The sequence below is a fragment of the Epinephelus fuscoguttatus genome, linkage group LG6 (genome assembly GCF_011397635.1).
Source record: "Epinephelus fuscoguttatus linkage group LG6, E.fuscoguttatus.final_Chr_v1".
NCBI classification, from domain to species: Eukaryota; Metazoa; Chordata; class Actinopteri; order Perciformes; family Serranidae; genus Epinephelus; species Epinephelus fuscoguttatus.
The window spans coordinates 8682905-8704835 of record NC_064757.1 but is presented as its reverse complement, the minus strand read 5'-3'; the positions used below and the strand labels follow the sequence as shown (position 1 = coordinate 8704835).

Sequence of the window (21931 nt, the reverse complement as noted above, 5' to 3'; positions counted from 1 at the left end):
TGTTTGACAGATATGGCACTTGTTAGGCCATTAAATGGCTGTTAAGAGTGGTGAGAAACGTCATAGATATGGGTTTGTAGGGGCCTATCACGCCTGCTTTAGGCTGAGAAGGCCATTGTTAGGCCATGCAATGAACTTTTCTGCAACAAAGGGCTTTCATGGGACTTTCTTTCATGTGCGAGAAAGTCTGCATACAGGGTGAGTGGGAGTAGTGGTGGTGGATGCTTCAAACAAGGTACTTTCATCCAGAAAATGGGACTTCGAGCCCCATGTGACACAAATATCTGCACCCAACTATGATCTTTTTCTAAACCTAACCACATGCTGTTGGCACTTACACCTAAATGAATTGAATGGGCTGGTAATGGCCCTCTGAACCTATGAGTAAGTGTAGCAGGTCCCTGCTGACCTTTGTCTATGAAACTTACAACCACAGATAATGACCATCAATGGGCTGATAACTTCCCAATCAGGTCACATTTCAGTGTTCAAAAATAGTCAAACATTCTATTGCACACCATCCTTCAATGCCATACCTGCAGAGAAACCCTTGAAGTAGCACACAGATGGGCAAAGTAACGAATGGATAGCAGCTGCAGATAGCACCATGAATTGTGCATCACTAACAGCCGCTATGTGCCCTTTCTCAAGATCAAGTTCACAAAAGATATTGCACTAATAATATAAAAGCGCAAACATGATCATTAAGTTTTGTTGCTGAGTGCAATTCACCCGTTTTTTTGTGTTTAATTGAAATTACCCATGTGGTAAAGTATAAAGCTCGGATATAGCTCGATCTCAACAACAAGTCTCTCCTCATCCATTCTTTGTCACACACAAGACACAGCAACAGCAACAGAGTTCTCGATGTGCATCAATGATGAGGGTCGGAGTCGGGCTAACATAGGAGCAGAGAAAAAGAGCTGCTATGGGAGCTGGTATGTACAAGCAAGGAGTGAGTGGGGGAAAAATGCATTTACTTCCTGGGGCAATAAGGCTGGAAATAGGAGAGTGGCATAAAGCGCAGTGGGGTGGCGCCGACACCTGTCTTTCCACTGCCAGTGTGGGGTTCTACATTGAAAATAACAGGGGCGCCACTGTGCTTTGGCCTTTAATGTTGCCTTTGATGATGCCTTTGCTTGGCTACATTTACTGCTGCCAGGATCACTGGAAAGTCTGGTCATGATACCCCTTATAAGTGCACTTCAGTTACCACCAACTCTCTGAAGATGCTAATGCATTCATTGTACCTGCGTCTGGCTTAGTGAATTAAACTGTTTTTGCAACGAGGCTCATTTGCAATTTTGCACCAAATGTATGCATATTACCTAATTTAAATAAGTGTAAATACTTGCTTGGCAGCACAGTTAGGGATGAATATCACCTTTTATTTTAGTGTTAATTGTGCAGGATTAGCAGCTGCAAAAGCTGCGCAATCCTGTTGTGATTTCACCCAGAGTTTGTTGCTGAAGCTTGTTGTAGAACTAAATATTCATACCCAGCGCTGCATAGAGATGACTAGAAATATGTGCAAATGAACTTCTGTATACAGTAGAATGTATTATGGATGGAGTTCTGGTATGCTACTGATGAATAATGGTGTAGATAATGTAACACTGGTTTAAATCACAAAGCAAAAACCCACACAGGTTGTAAGCAGTCTCCTGAGAATGTGAAAGACCATTTCCCACATGACTGATAGTTTTAGTACATAGAAGAACACCAAATAGTCATTATGAACAATACAGAGTGTTTTATTTATGAGATAACAATGGCAGCTGGGAAGCACTTCATTATTTCCAACTGGAATAAAGGAATCTTTTATGTCCTGTCTTTCATTTTTTTCTTTTCCTTTGCTTTCCTATCCTTTCAATCATCAGACATTGAAAAGAAGACATTGTAACAAACCCAGGAGGAAGGAGGGGTTCTATTATACTAAGTAATGACAAGCCAAAGGAACTATCGGAAAGTGCTAACAAGAGATCTGTGTTTATGCAATGAATGAGTCAGCTCATTCGAACACATATTCTTTGTTGAGCTCATTTTCGTGACAGATATCATAAATGATGTGTCACCAATTCCAGTAAAAATCCTAAACTTTACTTCAAGGAAAATATACTTTAACAACTAGAATTACTGCCTTGGACTTGTATGCCTCCCTCAACCAGTTAAGTTACGCTTAAAGTTTACATTCATGTCTGTGAAAACGTGGATGCTTCACAGACATCTTCTCCCTGGCAGCAAAGAAGATCTATACAATCAACACAGTTTCAAGGTGGACACCTAAAATTAGTGTCACCAATGCAGTATCTGACCAAATGTCTCCCCTTCTGCTCCTCAGTTATGATGTTCAGTAATGGCCAGAAACTGTATTTGCAGAACATATTTGTGTTATGGCCAAAAACATGTCTTCTAAGGTCACAGTGACCTTGACTTTTGATCAGGTCATTCATGTGTCCAAGTTGATGTTGGTGCCAAATTTGAGGAAATTCTCTCAAGGCCTACACGATATATTGGGTTCAAGAGAATGAGATGGACGTAAGGTCACAGAAACCTTGCAATTTGATCACCAAATTCGAATCACTTTTTTCTTAAGTCCAGGTGGATGTTTGTACCAAATTTGAAGAAATTCCTTCAATATGTTCTTGAGAGACACCCATGAGAATGAGATGGATGCAAGGTCATGGTGACCTTGACCTTTGACCACACGACCTTCTTGGGATGTTGCATTCATGAGAATGGGATGGATGGACTGATGGATGGACAACCCAAAAATAATAATGCCTCCAGCCATGGCTATTGCTGGAGAGGAGGCATAGAGACCGCAAATGACGTGTAATATATGACTACTAAGGATTTGTTTTAACCTAGTTGGGAGTTAAATGGTAGGTTTTCCTGCATAAAGATCATCCAGGCAGAGGACAGCAAAGTGTACTAAATTCACATTATAATCAGGCACTGGATCACCCAATGAGATGCAACATAAAGTGAGAAATGTTACCACTGTGTTCAGCCACATTCATATCAGGTGTCGAGATTCCTTCTGTGAATACTTTATGTTTATGCATTTTGTACTTTCTGCATCCTCATAAGCACAGCTTAACACACTGCAATATGGCACTGAATAATAATATACTGCAGCTGGGAGTGCTGAGGAGTCTTCAGTGGGTAGTGTGTATTCTAATGACAGCTGAAATAAGGGCATTTTAATGGCACTGTGCATTTGCAGGTATTATGCATCGTCAAAAGCCTCCTCTCTGTAACTTCAGGTTAGACCTCAATGGTAAGTCATTATTTCTAACCAAGAGGCTCTGAGGATCTCTGCACCCTTTTAATATTAGAGTGAAATCTCAAAGCGACATGAATCTTGTATTCATTCATATTCCCTCCGGTCTCCTTCCCTTACTCATTCGCAACACTTGCACATCCTGAGAAATTGCCCTCTTACCCTGAAAAGAAATCTTTTTTTGGTCACACAATAGCGAACCTAGAATGCTTATAAAAGGCAAGGTTAGGTAAACATGAGCCTGAACTCAAAGGAGGAGGAAGAATATATACAAACTGACAGAAAGTGGTGACACCTCCGTAAGCAAACAAGATGTCAGCAGAGGAGCTCTTCAAAACAACATCAATCTCTGACTGAACTGCCTGAAGAGAGACGACAAGGTTTCTAATCTTACAAAGATGGACAGGGAAGAAGATAGAACAAATAAGGGAAGAGAGCAACTTCTCTTTCTGTATTTTGGCATCAACTTAGACAGTCTAATGTCTGTGCATTACATATGTTGAAGGGCCCTGTCTTAGTGGGTTAGCCATCAAAAGGTTTGACTTGAAGTGTTCTTGAAGCAAGCTCACTGTTAACCCACTGATGTCCAAAGACTAATGTATGATAAGGAAAAATGCCACCACATTTCTTCTGATTGGTCTAAAGTCTTAAAATCTGGTACGGACAGACTTTGGCCAACTTTCTAACAGTACAACTGAACTGCCAACTCCCTTAATAAACTGCACTCAACTTCACCACACCACAAACGGTGTGGGTTGTAACTGCTGCAGTGGTGGGCTAATAATACATCCCATTAAACCAAAGAAAGCTTGCAGCAATCGGCTGCAAGCACAACCAAATAGTCTTTTTTTGTAGATCTGGATACAAAAATGATTGACTGCAGGTAGTGTTCACTAGAGAAGTATTAATACTACCTGGCAGTGAGTTATTTTGGTTGACACCTCAAAGGTATTGAGTACCGATACCCAACCCTGCATGTGACTACTGTTTCATTCCTAAAATATAATGAAATGTGTCAAAAATACAGTAGTCCCATGTGCCCAAAGACTAAAGAGCAGATTTGGAACATTTCTTCAGATTTACATCAGTTTACCATACCACAGTAACCTATGCTGCATGGCCAAGCGTCCTCTCGAGCAGGTTAAATTCAGATGATCAGATCAAAATAAGTTAATGTGTTCTAAAATAAGCCCATATTTTAGCATATGCAGATGATGCAGCACGGTACACATCGACAATTACGATTCATCTATTCTCCATCTATTGAAATGGGGAGTTGAAATTAGTGGTTGAGTGGATAAAGGCCAAAACACACTGGTGGTGAACGGTGCGCATTACAAAATTTGCCTTATTATTTTCAATGTACAATCCCACACCAGCAGCAGCTAGATGCATTTTGGTGCCTCTGGACGCACTGCCTTGTGGCACTTTATGCCACTGTCACTGCCACCATACCAACTCCAACAGCATCTACTCTTCTCTGCTCCTATGGCAGCTCGACTCCTCTACTAATCATTGATGTATGAAGAGAACTCTACACCTGTTGCAATTTCATGTATGACAAAGACTGGAGGAAGAAATATCCTGAGCTGATGATGGCCAAAAAGATATTGATTGGCGAGTCATTGCTCTGGAGATCAGCTCATCAGGTGATAAATCACGTTTAATTAGGGGCTGTCCACACATGATTTTAAGCTAACACAGAGGTGGAAGAGGTGCATATCTTTCAGTAAAAGCAGAAATAACTTTGTATGGTTGCCTGTTAACGAACTGCAGTGTGACGTGTCCGATGTGTGCTAGGGTGGCACTTGATGTGTATCACATGAGGCACCATGCCGCAGCAGTGCCGGTGTGTTTTAAGTTTAAGTAATAAGTTAGTAGCCATGCGTGTGTCTTCAGCAAATAGCATTGCATTTGGAACATTTTCTTTAGGTACAAAATCTATCCTACATGGATAGATGGTATACATTGGATGGTAACTAAAATGAGAAATGGCATTGCTATTTTGTTTTATAGCCAACAAATGGGACCAAGTGAAGCTATGGCTACATGCTCTGAACACGGATTCCAACACACAAAAAACACATCAAAGAGCTAAAAAGGGCTGTCTATTCTAGCACTGGGTACTGGTCTACTACTTTGAAAAAAAAGAAAGAAAAGAAAGAAAAGAAAACCAGGACTAAAAGACTTTTTGTTTTGTTGTCAGTACAAGGGAACCAAACTGAACCTGGCACGCACTCTCAGAAAGAAACTGTTGCCTTAATTGAGGATGAAGGTCCATTATGTCCATCATCTTTGCTTGTGGTAAAACAGTGATGCATGCACAGAATGATGCAGCTCTTGAATATTCTTTATATCAGCCATCTCCATCGTTTAGAAAAACATTATTCAGGACAAAGGCAGACGATGTAGAAAGCAGGCAAATCCGGCTGTTCTTCCTCTAAATAACAAGCTCTTTTAAGCACTGACAACCACCACAACAGCCAGGGGCAAACCTGTGGTATTCATTATTCTGACCCATGCTCGGCTTGCCAAAACTTTACGTCAGATTTCCATTTCCATTGCCGCCTGGATGAATATTCTCTTCATTATTTGCCCCTTCTCTTGTCTTGTTATCATCTCGCTGGTTCCTGCTCAAAAACACAAGCAAATAATGCAAAGTGACGACAGCGATTGGGCTTGTTATGCCTTTGGGTTTGGGATTAAGCTCTTGGGACTTCATCCAGACCAGTAAAAACAATCTTTCTCGTTGGAGGGAGAAAAAAAAAAGCTGACATTGTTGGAACCCAAACACATAAAGAGCTGGAAAATACAATGTGTCCTGTTCCAAAGCATTAGAGCGAAGCTAACAAGAAAGGCAAAATATTGTGTGAGAGTTGCACCGCTGCGCTGTGTTTAGTGTTGATGGTGTGTGTGGATATGTGTGTGTGTTGAGGAGGCAAATGGAGAGTCCTGGTCAGCAGAGAAACAATCTCCATGACTCTCCTCCTGAATGCCTCACATCTAAATTCACCGTGCCATGTCTTTCCTGATCCACTAATCGATACTGCCCTTGTCTAGCGGCCCCTTATACGCCCCCCCGGTTGCAACACTCACCACCACTACTCCCACACTGACTGACAGCAGCCATGCCTCTTCCTGGCCATTACATGCTGTAATTGTTTCTTTATTTTCCTCCTGCTGGACTGCCTGTGATACCTTTGTGTGGCCTTATGTCACCCACTGAACCCACAGAGAGCACAAGACTGGATCAATGAGCTCACCCACAAAGCCCCAACAGTTTTTATGGCTCATACATAACTCACCTGACATGTGACATGCTGACTAACAGGACCTTTTACCACATGAAGCACATATATATAAAGGTCAGCAAACAGAGGGAGATAACAGGGTCAACAAGCCATGGCATCTTATGTCAAGGAGCATGACTTTAATGTTCATGTATAAACCCACTGTCTTACACTGAGTGACATCTGTTACTGTATGGAAAAGTAAAAAAAAGGGAACATAAATACAGGGAAACAACAGAATGACCTGATCATCTTCAAGGTAGTAAGTACACAATAAGTTACACAATAAGTAACAACTTATTGTGGTGTCAAATGACAACTAGCTGGTGCACTGGTAGAGAGAGAAAACTGTAAACTTTCCTCAGTAGCACTCAGATGCATCAAAGCTACTTTTATGAAAATAACTTTTTGTCATATTTGCTGAATCTGTAATTATATTCACACAGTAACACATGTGACAGATAGTGTGTTACTCCTCCTAGTGCTTCTAATAGCATTTTCTTGCTGTTGAAAAACAATCAATCAGAGCTTAGCAGTCTTGCACACAGCTGTCAATCATGTCAATCAGTGCTCCTGAACTGTGGTCAAACTGTCAAGCGGCAGCGTTCAAATATGAATCAGTATTCTGTTACTGTATTGTCTATTTCTCACTAAAAATGGATCATAACCTTAGTTCAGACAGAACACTATTTCAAGCTTAGTTCCAGTACGTCCCAGCTACATCAGCTGATCTCAAGCAGCCCAATTAACTGATGGATCAGCTGATTGATGGAAGGGAGTCAGCTGATAGATCACATGATTCCTTTTTATGCAATCAATTGGCAAATCTCATTCAGGGCGCCCTATTTAAACTGCTTTGGCCTGCCTATTGTTGCTGCTTCCTCTGCAAGCCGCTATGCAACCCGCCTCCACCCCAGCTCCTCCTTTTCATGTTGTGTCTGACTTATCAGTGTCATTTCTGTTTGTCAATGATGCTGCTCTGTTCAGTTCCTGGGGGTCTTTGCTGCTGCTCTCCTGGCCTGAGGCTTTCCATGTAGGCGCATGGAAGGGCAGGGAGGTTTGCTCTTTCTGCCTCAAGGCTTTTCGTGCAGGCACGCAGAAGGGTGGAGAGGTGTACTCTCTCCACCTCAGGCTTTCTGTGTAGGCCTAGGAAAGGCAGAGAGGCCCCAGAACAGAGCCATACTGCCAAATATGATACTGCGAATGGAAATAAAGTTCTCTTTGACTAATGCGGTCCTGACCGAAATGTTTTCAGAAACCCAGCCACCATGTTGAAAACAGCAGAGCGAAAATGGTGATTGGAGGAATAGACCCTTTTTTTTTGTTGTAAACAGCAATGATGTTTTTTGTGGGCAGAGCCTAACTGGTAGCAGAACGGGACAGTAGTAGTGTCACTGTGAGCACCAAATACAATGTAAAAAGCACTATAAAGTTTATATTTCTCAACTGATTGCAATGAGTTGTTTCTATATCCATGGGTTTATCACTATGTGTAGTAAAAACATTGTTGTCTCCAGTTGATTAGAATCTCTATATTTAGCCCAGTGTTACTTTGTAATTCTCTGTAATTCAATCAGTTAAGTGTAGAAACTACACTGCATGCTGCTCATCCTGCTGCATATTTTTATACACACCCAGGCTCCGTCTCACCATCGCATGATAGACTGACCTACAACTCCCGAGTAGAACAGCGATGCAATAGTGATTCACCTCATACATCAACACTCAACTCCGACTAACTAGTGGCTGTGTCTCACCCACACATGCAGCCAGAGAGAAAGAGACGTGATACAGACTAGGCTGCCAGGTATATGGAGTTTTTTTCCTATCTTGATTCAAGAGAGTGGTATATCAATTTGAGAGCATTATTTATTGATTTCACGTTCAGATTTTGCAATATTGTCCCTCAAAACCCTGCCCTCGCACTCAAATAGCCTCTGCTTGCACTTAGATCTACTCTGTTTCTGCTCAAACTGTGTGCTCGCACTCAGATACTGCTCCAGCTTCAGCTCTTCTCCTTGCGCTCAAGCTGCTTCTGTGCACTTGTGGAATTCCTGCTTCCGGAAATTTTTTGTGTAACAACCCTGTCAAAATCTCCCAACTAATAGAACGCCTGGTTTATTGTTGATGAATGAAATGATCCCTGCCTTCCAGGAGCTTTATTAACTATACTTCCCTTTTGGAATAAAGGGACTGTTAATTTACACACGTGCACCCGTATTTTTTACTATAATAGCCGCATACAGTATAATAGTAGCCGCATGGCACAGCACCCCCTAGTCAGTGTACTGGAGGAGAAAACGACATCATCTTCATCTTTACGCAGGAGAAGGAGTCTAGCGGATTGCTGGCCAACATGGACCGTCAAAGTCAAGGACCTTAAGTACATTTTTTTTTCATTATTTTAATGGTGCTATTACTTTCTTCAGATTGAATTGATGAAGTCATATTTGTGGCACAAGAATACATCCATGATAATATGATTAGCTTTCAAGAGTTGTACGTTACATGAACACTGTTGCTAGGCAACAACTATTCTCTATATACAGACTCTACATTCAGTGAATGTAGAGTCTGTACGCAAACCCGGAGATCTTGCCTCTGGAAGAAGAGCTGAAGAGCCCTGGTTTCCGGTTGTAGGCTGTTTGTAGTCCACGTGACATTGACCAATCACGTTTGAGCCGGCTGCAGTTGTTGCCAGGTTAAACGCTCCGTGAGGTGAACTAACGAGGTGCAACTGCAAACTCTGAATCCATCACAATGGTTCAGCATATTTACTTATATATAAACAAAAGTCGGAAACGGAAATTTGCCTCCTCCGCCCAAATCAAACCAGAATGCCAAAAAATCGGGGGTCTGCCCATATGTCTATGGTCTGCCCCCAGAGGCTGTATCGCCGTCTGCTGGAAGTCAGACATCAAATACAGCCGATGGGTTCCGAGAATGGGCAACAACCAACAACAAAATGGATGCCACTGTGTTTATTTATCATTATTATTATTATTATTATTATTATTATTTGTTCATTATTTGTAGATACTGCCCTTGTTAAGTCAATGAAAGCAGTCTGGCTTTGTATCATTGGTGCCATTTATTGGCTATAATTTTAATCATCTGAACAATACATAGACAATACAAAAATTTCCCTTTATTGGCTTATAATTTATCGGCCCCATATATATCATGCATACCTTGTCATGAGGTGAGATTTGCAGGCCAGAGAACCAAAAGAACAAGCTAAAAGAGAGAGGCTCATTAGAGGTGAGGGAAACTGCAGAGTTTGGCATTAATTCTCTTTAGTCCCACACTCTAGACTTCATCCATTGTAAATATAAAAATATCGATTAGTGCAGCTTTAAGGTTTACAGCAACATAAGCCTGCAGCTGGCTGAGGTATTTACTGTAGTTGCATAGGATAATAGAGACACAGATAGATCTCATGTGGGATAAAGTCAAGAGAAAACATACAGGTATCATTATGATGTGTGGACACGTCAGCACCTACTTGTTTGATTTATGATTTAGTTTCTTTCTTGAGCTGCTACACAGAAAAATATGCTATTTTGGCATGTAAACAACAAAGGAGTATGGTGGTAATATACTTGCACTTCTCTTATCTTACCATTGAATCTAATCTGAAGTGAGACAGGAGGTCAGTACGTGGAAAAAGGTTCTGTTTAAATACTGATTCAAGTATTAAAAAAAAAAAAAAAGATTGGCTCCCGTTATTTATGGACCCAGTGCATTGATTCCTACCTTCATCACAGCAGGATCTCAATAGCATATATTTTTAACTTTGATGCTATGACTCATCTTTTCTAGTGTTTACTTTGTCTACAAATCTGCACTTCAGTGTCATTTAAAGTCTCGTCTTGAGGTGCAGCAGGACGTGTACTGCAATCAGAAGCAGTGGAAACAGTGAAGTGTGGTGGGTTTACTCTGCCTTCATTCCTGTTGACATTTAGCTCCAAAAAAACAACAACAATGGAGCCATTGAGGAAAAAGACAATGGAGGATATATGCGCCATGTCTGAGGCGAGCTAAGATGTTGATGGGCTGTATAGCACTTGACAGGTGTGGGCCTGCAGCTCTCACCTCCCATTTGCTGTCCTGGGTTTTCCTCTTGAGCTGGATGTTCCAGTTCTCAGTGTCCACCTCAGCGCAGTGAGCGATGGTCATGGCCACTGGGCAGAAGAGGTCCAAGCCCGGAGGACCGTACATCACCTCTGGGCCAAGGAGGATTTCACAGCCTTCCAGTGTTTGGACACTAAACACACCGTGACACACACAAAGGCACACACACAGAGAGGGAATGAGACACACTGTAAAAACCACATAAAGAAAGTGGTTCTGGAGGGAAAAGATACAGCCTGTATGAAGGCTGTACTTTTTTCTTTTTAACTTCACTAACATGATCCATAATCTATGAAAAAAACAAAACAAAAAAAAAAACAAAACAGAAAAACCTCTCACTTCGAAAAAACAGATCAGTCACATTGTGCCTAGTGTTTCAACATGGCAGCATCTTTCTTGCTGTAAGCACTAAGATTGTAGGCGCTGACAATTTTTATTTATTCTCAAAGCCATTATTTGTGCCTAATATCTTGCTTTGAGCTGCTGCTGCTACATGAAAAACTCTTGTGGACTCTTGCTCCTCGAGTTAAAGTTATTGCTACACAGCCATGCTGCAGGACTTTGTTCCAGCACAGGTGAAAAAGTCATTGCAATTTGCTGGCGAGTTGGAGTGAGCTCATTAAAAGCAGCTCACAGCAAACAGGTCTTGCCAGCGGATGGTGGCGGCAGCAGCAGCAGCGGCGGCGGCAGCTGGTTTTCAGAGAAAAAAGGGCAGGCGGGATCATGATAGAGGAGATCAATGCCTCAACAAAGCTTTGTAAGCTCACATCAGTCATCACCGATCAGACATCTGATTTGTTAAGATTTCCGTCTTTGAAAGAGGAGTGATTTATAGTTGTCGTGGGAGCAGTAGCTTTAATGTACAGTATGCTACACAATGACTGAAAGCTAACAGGTCGAGAATGAAGAGGAATGCTTAATGATGTAGGAGCAGATTAATGTTGCCCTAAACACAATCTGCAGTTAGAGAGAGCCTGCATGTAAAAGAACAATTCTAGTTTATTACAATTCAGGTCTTATTTTCAGCTGGTAAACAGGATGCGAGGCCAGCCCTACAAACACAACAGTCTGTCCATGAGTGAATGAGTGGGTGAGTGAGTGAGTGATGAAGTTACATCCTTGGTCCGAGTGACTGATGATGAAAGTGTTGGTTTTTCCCCATTGACCATCACTCTTTTGTAATGAATAGGTGATGCCATGACAGAGCTGTGGGCGCCAGGCCCCAAGCAAGTGTGCCAGGCGTTGAGGCCAAATGTCATAGTAGTCAAATTGCAATTACAATGTAACATGATGCCCTGAGGCCCAAAAAGGCCTCTTACCATTAACTTATATAATGAAAGAGATGTTGGAAATGAGATGATAATTATTTTTGAGTGTCACAACCCCAGCCAAATGTTTCATTTTACTATAAAAATTTTAACCATTTGGTCTGATAAAATTTCAAAAGTCTGGAAGAGCCACATGATTAAATGATTTTATCCCCATGCAAGTTAGTGGAGCACTAAACCTGAAGTTAGCCATTTGGCTGGTGGAATTTAATCACTGGACCACGCTCAGCTGCTGTTAGTCTCTAGTGCGCATACTCTATGGGCTGCATAGTGCAGAAGTAGTGCTGGTCATCTGGGTAATTTTATATGCAGCAGTTGAACCATTTTGGCTTCATGCACCCCGGAGCAACTTTCATAGGAATGAACAGGGCCCTGCATTCAATGTTGTATCCAGGTCTCTCAATACATCCATCCTGGACACTGAAAGTTCTATAATATATACTTACTGTATTCCTCACTTTCTGTATCCAATTTAGCATGATAGCATGGTTAGCAAGTTAGCTAGCTAGCTAACTAACTAGCCAGCCACTACATGAGTAAAATTAAACAACGTCATCCTTCATCCGCAAAAGGAAGCACATTGCTATTGTCGGATGAGTGACAACTTTGTTTGGCTCATTTTCTCTAACAACTGTAACGTTAGCATAAAAGCATGGTGGAATTAGCAAGCTAGCTGGCTAACTAGTCCAGTCGCAGTCAAAATGGCTGTTTTGGACAGAGGAAAGAGAGGACCACCTTATCAATCTGTCTGAGGAACAGCTAATGTCTGAATGACACAAGACTTAAAAAATCATGAGAAACATTATTGAAAATTATGTGTTGCAAAGCTGGAACAGGTACTGCAACCTTAGTAACGACCTTTACCAAGAGGTCGATCAGTTAATTGGTTTGGCTAATTAATTGGTGCCAATGGGACATTCAACAAACTACTGTTATCAGTGGAACTTGGCTCCAGTTGTGGCGATGGCTGCACTCCCCTCTTGAGCTTAAGAGGGGAGGGTTGTGCTAAATGATCAGTGGGTACAGCTCCAGAGAAAGCAGGTCCCTTCTGCTGTATGAAAGTGTCTAAGTGTACTGTTCTTTGTTTTAAGATGTAGCCAATTTATATGATGTTTTAGGTTGGACTACAACAGCTTGGCAAAGTCTGTGACTGAGTGAATGTCGCCACTTCCTGTTTTACACAGTAGACCAAATACTAGGCTTTGACCTAGTCTTGTTGTATTTCCATCAGTTATGATAACATAGAACCAATTAAAGAAACTGCAAGTATCTGAAACAACAGAGACATCACTACAACAGATGATGAAAATAGTTTAGCTGTATCATCTAAACCACTTTATCTGCATGTGAACATAACCCTCATCAATTTCAATGAACCAACTGAGTTGGCACGGGGAGGTCCCAGTGCAAAGGGCTCCTGAGGAAAAATACAAGGTCATCCAGCAAGAGTTTTGATTTTAAGATGATTTTTTTGGGCATTTTAGCTTTCATGAGATATACAGCAGTGTAGAGAAGGACAAGACATAGAGCAAGAGAGAGAGGACTATGGCGTGCAACACAGGTCCTTGTCCTTGGTTGAACTGAACTGTCAACACTGAGGTTATGTGTGCAGCAAACATTAAGCTATTAGGACATATCATCTAGCAAAATATGTAACTTATTTCAACATTTGCTGTAACACAAAGCAATGTCCACTGGGAAAGCACTGCAATGACCATTCAGTGCACACATTCCTGGTTGAATACCTTTTAAAATGAATGATGAAACTACACAGTGCACTTATTTGGCTTTATTTAGAGTTATTTAGAGTTATTACTTTGTCTTGAGCCAAGCACTCTGTGATGTCTGATAAAGAAAAGGTGGATTATCCTATTGCATGCCTTGTTATATTTGAACATGTTCGGAAATGTATAGTGTTCTGTAAATAATTGCATTTGTCCAATACTTTGATTTATGACCAAATACTTGCAAAACCAAAGTCAGCTGTACTTTGTTTCAATGCTAATTAGTAAATACCAGCATACATTTAGGTAAAAGCACTGCTGTGTCTAAGAACAGTCTCACAGAGCAATGTGTGGGTTTCTAAAATAAGTAAGCACACCTAAAATGTTGGTACTAACCCCTCATTGTTGCAGCTGTGTGCTGTTGGACTGCATTTCCCAGTGTTCTCCTGTGTTTTCCCTGCCCCTTTCCCCAGTGTCTGTCTGTGTCTTGTGGCTTCCCTTCCCTGGCTCCTGGCTGATTACACTCACCTGGCTGACTACACACACCTGGCTGATCACACACACCTGCCTTCCATCAAGCTCATCAACCTCCAGTCTATATCTACCCCTGGTTCTCACCCACTCATCGCCAGAATGTTGTTCAACCCTCTGTGGTAGTTTTCTCAGGCCAGACTTTAAGAAAGGACAATTTATTGATTGTGATTTCCCCGTGTTGTTTCTGCCTTTTTGTTAATCCTGATTCTCCGTATGTTCCAGGACCAGTACGCATCTGCCTCTCCTTTCTCCAACCAACCTGCCAGCCATCCACCCATCTGCTCCCCAGCCAGCCCTGCTCATCATCCCCCTCACCCTTCTCACTTGACCCTTGGACCCTGCTCACCACCATTCACCATTTTTTCCTTCTGTTGGAATAAATCCTTATTTTTTCCCCCAACTGTTTGTGTCCTGCGTGTGGGTTCCCCCAGTGTTCTCAACACTCATTGCAAAGAAATTAAGCAACTGCAGTAAGTCAACCCTGGTTGAACCAGGAAGTGGGTCTCCAAACTATGATGGACATGTAGAGCTGAGAGGTTTGGTAAAGCTGTCCGATTTCAATAGCCAGAATAAATGTTGGCATTGTAAGTTTCTGTAAACCACGTATATGTTACATTTGTATGTTATTATGCTGCAGATACACTGCAACTTTACATTTCAACAACGATGTGGTTAACATATGACTAACTTTGGAGGTTGGTTTATTCACAATTATTGGAAATGTTGGCCATAACCACAAAAATACTACAGCTGTGATAAACCAGAATTATTCTTTGGGACATTTAATGTTGCAAAAATACCACTGTCCACACTCTTAATGGCTAGTAAAAGTTAATACCACATACCATGTCTACCACTTTCTCATTCTCGTACTATTTTTTTCTCTAGCATTCAGAGAATGTTAATTGCTTTTCTGTAAAAAAATAAATAAATAAAAAAAAAAGGGACAGAATTGACTCACACCGCTGTGCACCTCACTGAATACAGCATGGCACCAACACCATAGGGGTTATGGATTTGCTTCCCACTAAGACCAGCCATGCTACAGCTCCTGCTGTGCTGCTTTTGAATATAAGTGTCACTTTAAATGACAAATTATGTACAGCAAGGAAAACTGATTGTCTGCTTGCAGTGCAATAATTCACTCAGAATTGTCTTGTCAGCCTCAGAATCATAGAACTTTATTTTTTTTTTGACAACCCAACTCTTAAAAACGTTTTCATAATGAGACATGTTACATTAAGTGTCTGAGCTATTACAGAAGTGTATCTGAATTAAAAGTTGGTAAATGCTCTTTCTGGTTCTACTCTTCCCAAGTACTTCCTCAACATCTGACCTACCATCTCACTGCACAGTCACCTCACCCTCTCCCTATATCTCTTAGCTCACAGTCAGTTTTTCTGTTATGTCAACAGCATCCCTGCTCTTGACTGGTCTGGAGAGAGCTCTCGATCCCTTAGCCAACAACGCTGAGCCTGATCACACATTTAATGTAAAGTGCAGGCAAGGAGCAGATTACCTGCTTGTTAAGTAGCCTGCAACTCAGGCCCAAGAGTCCAGCAGCAACCTTAAAGAAGCGTCCAAGGCCAGCGGGCTCTCTCAATTCCACTTGTCATCACGATGAAGGGCTCTATACTGCAGCTTTTTGAGCCCCTAGATGAGGTGCATTGTTTAAAGTGAGCAATGACTCACTCCTCGGGGACCCAGGGAGCCGTGCAAAGTGGCAGATTGGGCAGGGAGAGAAGACGACAGGCTTAATAGATGCACACATTAGCACGCTCCATTAGCTTCGCCTTTATTTGCTTGTAGTCTCCCACCTGTTTGTCCCACTGTGCTTTTGTCCATTTTTAAGTTGATGCAGACACCTTATGTGGGGCATGGATACATTAATCAAACAGGCATCTAGAGGTGAAGCTTCATGCATTGCTGCAAATATCCAGCAAAGACAAGCAGCTTAACTTCTCCTGCTTTGATCAGTCACAACATCTATCTTCTGCTATTTTCTCCTTTTGACTGCACAGCATTCATCAAAACAATTTCAGTAATCAAGGACTGACAAAGTTACTTGATTGAAAGAACCACACTGTAGAACATTAACAAAAACTTAAACTAATCACTGATCTGTTTATAAAAACACATCACAAAGCACTGTGCCTTGATTTATAATACCGTCACAGTGACTATTCAACTAACTCTAATGCCACTTCATCGCTATTCTCAGACCTTGGTGTTCTGCAACCCACTTGACGGGAAAATGAGTATAGGCAACAAGGCTAATCACTTGAAACAACTCACTGTGCTATTTGGTCACTTGTCATTGAGAGAGCTACTCAAATAACTAAAAATAATGTCTGAAATCACTGAACAAGATGAATAAATGCTTGAAGCTCATGATACAAGCTATTGGCATACAAAGAATGTTATGTTTTGCCAAGTTGAGGCATAATTGTGTATAATTCTTACTTTTGCACTGCAGACAGTGATTCCTGAATCATATCCAGAACAAAGCATTAGGGCCAACTGTTGGCTGATGTTTAACAACCAGTTGTTATTTATTACTACTATTATGAATATTGATCATAACAATATGTGGTATTTTGCCATTAACATTATGGAGAATTTCAGTGGTTTAACTGCTCTTTCAGAAGTGCATCCATCCCCATGTACTACTCAGCATGCCATTACAACTTATAAGGCTCACAGTTATTGGTAATGAGTTCATCAAAGGAACCTGAATGCCTACCAATCAATTGTTCAGTCTCCAAAGTCTGTTCTTCTTCTTTTGATAAAGTCAATAAAGGACAGAGATGTGTGTGTGTGTGTGTGTGTGTGTGTGTGTGCGCGCGCGCATGTGTGTGTGTGGATGTTAGCTGAGTCATGGGTCTATTTCAACAGAAAAAGGAAAAGATGATGACCATACTGAAAATCAATGTCCAGTTAAATCCCCATCCCTTCAAAACAAACTTGAAATTTTCAAGTTTTTATAGGTGATACTGCCCTCAAAGTAAAGTAATAAAACCTTTAAACATGCCATTAAAAAAGGGCTTATTTTGAAGATATGGTTGATTTTATGTCAGGGCCTTAGGGGTTGCAATGTCAGTCGATGTTGGGCAGTCGGCCCACAACTCATTGCCCACAATAAAAATGGCATTGTGTGTTTCTGCAAACCATACATATTTTACATTTGCACATTATTATGTTACGGATATGTTGAAAATTTATGTCTCTTTACGTTGCAACAAAACTGGGGTTAACATGCAAAAAACCCAGTATGGTTATGGTTAGGATAAGATGTTTTGGCTTAAAATAACTGCTGTTTTGTGGCATCGTCGCATCATCTTCATAGAAAACAATCGCTTTTTGTGGTGCTATCCTGGCAGAGAACGCAGAGACGTCTTCATAGGGTAAAAAAAAAAAAAGAAGAAAAAAAAAAACCCTTTTCATGACACTACCGATAGCGATATCTTGATGAAAAAAAACCCAACTTCTTTTGTGGCACTTTTCCAACTAAAAAAAGGAATGAGGAATTTTGTTGTCTGGAACAGTGCTCTGCAACTTGACAGGCTGCTTGCCTAGGTGACACAGCGTATACCATCCCCTCCACCTCCTCATGACAAAGTCAGCCCATACACTATGTCTCTTTAGAAACATTGACATGATACATATGACACAACAGATGAAATGTAGTTGTGGTTTGCAGAAATGTCCAGTGCCAACAATTTCTTCTGGTAACTGGGCTGTTTAAATGCATAATAACTCTTTCCATATTTATATCAAACCTGCTGTTAATATTCATGGCTCTCCGAGGATGATCCCTTGGTCTTTCCTCTAGCACCACTATTACGGCAAAATTTGCCCTTGTACAAATCTAACAGGCACAATATATGTTAAAGCCTATACAGTCATTTTCCCTTAGGAGTCTTTTCAATTCTGGATACTCTATAAGCTTTTCTCTAATATCAGCACCAGTCCAAAATGCAATTTGAAATTTGAATTTTAACGATTTTATTATTTTTACCAGTATTGTGAATTTTTTTTAAATCTAATTAGCCATAGAGAAACATCTACAGTGATATGTTTGTGGTTCACAGTGTAAGGACATGAAACATACTCTACTCCATCTATTGTCTAAATAAAACACGTGGAATAGTTGGCTGTTTCTATGACAGAGAAACCAATTATCAAATTACCGAATATGCCAAAATACAGCTGTTTGTATCTATGTCAGGTTAAAACTGGTATTAAAACAAGAAAGCAAAAAAAATGTATTACTGGTTTTATGCTGCTCTGAGTTTCTCAAACAAAACAAAACAAAACAAATCTTGTTTTCTTTCTTTCTTTTTCAATATTTCTGTTACATGGAAAAACTCAGAGCATCTGATTGGTGAGAATGATATGACCATGCTGCTGTGCTAATTGAATTAATTCTATTATCTTGATGATATCAACACAACAAGTAAAGGAGGAGGAAGTTTTGAGTTTGCATGAATAAGAAACATCATCAACAACAGAACACATGGGAGCAAAGCAGTAAACAAGGAAGAGTTTTTCTGAAATACAATAAAAAAATATGTATTCAAATCAGTTGCAGTTGCATTACATAAAAGCCAGGGCTATATGAGTTTGAGACTGTCCTCCAAAATATGTCTACATAGGTTGTATGTACAAGCAGCAACAATAACCCATATATGGTTATTGTTGGTCTGCAACCTCTTGTGGCCATAGTAATTATTACGCATGCAAAGGAGAAAGTCAGGGGCAGTGTTGGGGAAGGGTTACTTTAAAAGTAATCAAAGTATGTTACTGCGTTACTTTTTTTTTTAAAAAAAAGTAACCTGTTACTTTACTGCGTTACTCCCTGAGAAAAGTAACTCAAGCACTTTTAAAGTACTTTTGAGTATTCTACATTTCCTATTGGGCAATGGACCACAGGGCGCTAAGCCTACATTTTTTTGTGTCCAAAATTAAAGTTATGGACCACTTGCCCTTCACTGAGATCCAATTCTCCCATCACAGCCCTCACTTTGACCAGTAGAAACACAGAACAATCCGCTGCCGTAGACTACTGTATGACAACAACACCCCAGCGTTTTTAATATTTCCTCTAGGGATGTTACCACACAGAGTAAAAGGGGGAAATGATGGTGTGAAACAGCAGAGGCACTTTGTCAACCCGCTGAGTTAATATTACTGTCATTAGCATCAAGCTAGCAAACAATGGTACATCCTCACGGTCAGACGTAAAGTAATAACATTAACAAATAGCGGGGCTTTTACTCACCACAACTGCAGAGGCTCCCAGCTTCATTTGAAACAAACTACATTATAGACGGTCCGTTATTTATTAATCCCCCTGTGTGTTTATATATTTACTTTTTATCCGCTCAGTTGTCTTTATGAAGTTAACATATCGCATCATCATTTCAAACTCAACACTTGTTTCAAATTAAAAGCCCCTTATAACCTCGGCTGAGAGATTCCCTCCATTTTCTAAACAGGCTTTTATTCTGAAACATTTGTCAGAACTTCCTGTGGAAGATACAGTAGCTTGATAGTTTACTTATGGCGCTTCAAATGTAGCTCCTGCCATCTGCTGACGCTTTTAGGTGACTACAACAGCATGTCGGCTGGCACATGAACAGACACACAGTGACTCAAATAATAGTGAAAGTAATAAAAATAGGACAAGAATAACCCGATGACATCACCGCCGTGAAAGACGACCGGGGATAATTGGTGACTACCAGCGTGTAGCGTGTACCAGGCATAATGCAAGTCCTGAGTCTGAAATATGTCTGTCAGCAAGTCCTACTCCATCTATTTAGACTTCACCGTAGACAACGGCAGCATTTCTTCTCCACGTAGCGACCCACAAGCTCCGTGGCTTCTTTCTGACTGATAGGTTTAACATTATCTCCGTTATTAGAACCAAACGACAGTCATTGCTGTTTCGGAGCTGAAGGACCAGCGTTCTAAAAGTAACGGAAGTAACTGATGTTTTTTTTTGAAAATGTACTTAAGTATTTGATTACTCAAACAGCAAATTAATGTGCTTATGTGTAATGTGTAAATCTGCTTATTAGTGATGGGCAAAGCTGTTCTTTAGATGTTACTGAATCACTAGAATCAGTTCATTAAAAAGATTCATTGACCGAATCGTTCAGTGTTTGGCGGAAGGAGCCCTGACTGTGTATTGCGTAGTCCGACTCACTGAACTTTTAAATTTACAACCCTTCAAAGTCATATACAAACTATTTTGTTGTCCACTTATGTGTGCTAATTTAGAAAATGGTCCTTCTGGCTCGGTAGGAATATACGACCTATGTGGTGGTATGGGTTGGAGGACTTTCTTGTGTTTTCATTTTTACAGTGTTTGGGATAAAATAACTTATTCAAAAAACAAGGGCTGGTATAATGAAAAGGTGACATAGAACTATAGACCCTACATCACATCAGCCACACAGTGTAACAGGTAAGCAGGGGGGAATGTCTTTGTCCCCATTGCACTGCAGATAGATAGATGAATTCTTCTACCTACCTCTGGAGCAGTCAGACATATCGGATCAAGATGTATCTCAGTTTGAAGTTTGACAGCTATGATTTCTAAAGTGTAATGTCACCTTGGCAAGGACATAGAGTTGTGTGCTCTGGACTGAAACCATGAGCGATGTGTCCATCCAGAAATCTGTGCTGTGAGATCTATGGACCATGAGAGCTGATGGCTTAAAGCAGGAGCTGCCACGGCTCTCCATCCAGAAAAACAGATCAGCTGGGTCAGCCACTGTGCACAGCCTAGAGGGCCGAGCATCCAAGCAGGAAGCCATGTCACACCTACGCGCTGGTGCACTTGTACTGACAACCATGTATATTAGATTATCATTTTAGCCCTCAAACTCTACAGAACAGATTCTGCTGCACTTTTTATGTTCTGAGACTTTTCTTCAGTTGGTTTATAAAACAAAACTTAACCAGGAGCGTCTAGACAATGATAAATAACATACAGTGCTGTGTCCCAAGTGGTCAGCTGGGCCTCTTTCCTAAAGCACACATATGGAAACTAGTTTCATCATTAAAACCTCTTTTCCGACCAGGACAAAGCTGTTTCTGCCTCAATAGATTGAGGGATTTATCTTTCAATACAAAGCGCCCATAAAACCTCGGAGGCAAAGGGAATATGTCTGACCTAAGCAAAACCGCGCCTTCAAAAGATTTAGATGAGCCTTTGAAAAGCTCCAAGAACACATCTTTAAAAAAAAAAAAAAAAGGGAAGAAGAAGCTTTAATGGAACTCTATCAGGGTGTGGAGAAGTAGGTTTGACAGGGATTGGGGCTGGACGCTACAGCAGGAAAGAAAGGATACAATTCTCTGCATGTCCTCTGGCCTGCCAGGATGTAGACAGTGATTGACAGCTGGCGAGATGACAAGCACAACAGACCACAGGGAGAAATATGGGTGTCCGCAGTAAACATCCCCCTGCTCACACAGAGCAGCGGAAAAAATAAGCACTTGAAAAGCACCTCTGTGGTCAAAACCAAATACTGTCAGGTTGGAATCGGAAATATTTTGAAGTGTTTCAAAGGTGGATAAACCAGTGGGAGCAACCAGACGCTTTATGCTGGCAGATAAGAATGTATA

General features: G+C 40.9%; 1 protein-coding gene across 4 annotated transcripts in view; it reads right to left on the bottom strand.

Annotated features, from left to right (window-relative positions):
- unc5db (unc-5 netrin receptor Db) overlaps nt 1-21931 on the bottom strand; it is a 282084-nt gene that overhangs the window by 30281 nt on the left and 229872 nt on the right. For all 4 annotated transcript variants that reach the window (XM_049579875.1, XM_049579874.1, XM_049579877.1 and 1 more), the window contains one exon: nt 10672-10843. In XM_049579875.1, coding sequence (XP_049435832.1) covers nt 10672-10843 — 172 coding nt within the window. The remainder of the gene's footprint in view (nt 1-10671; nt 10844-21931) is intronic.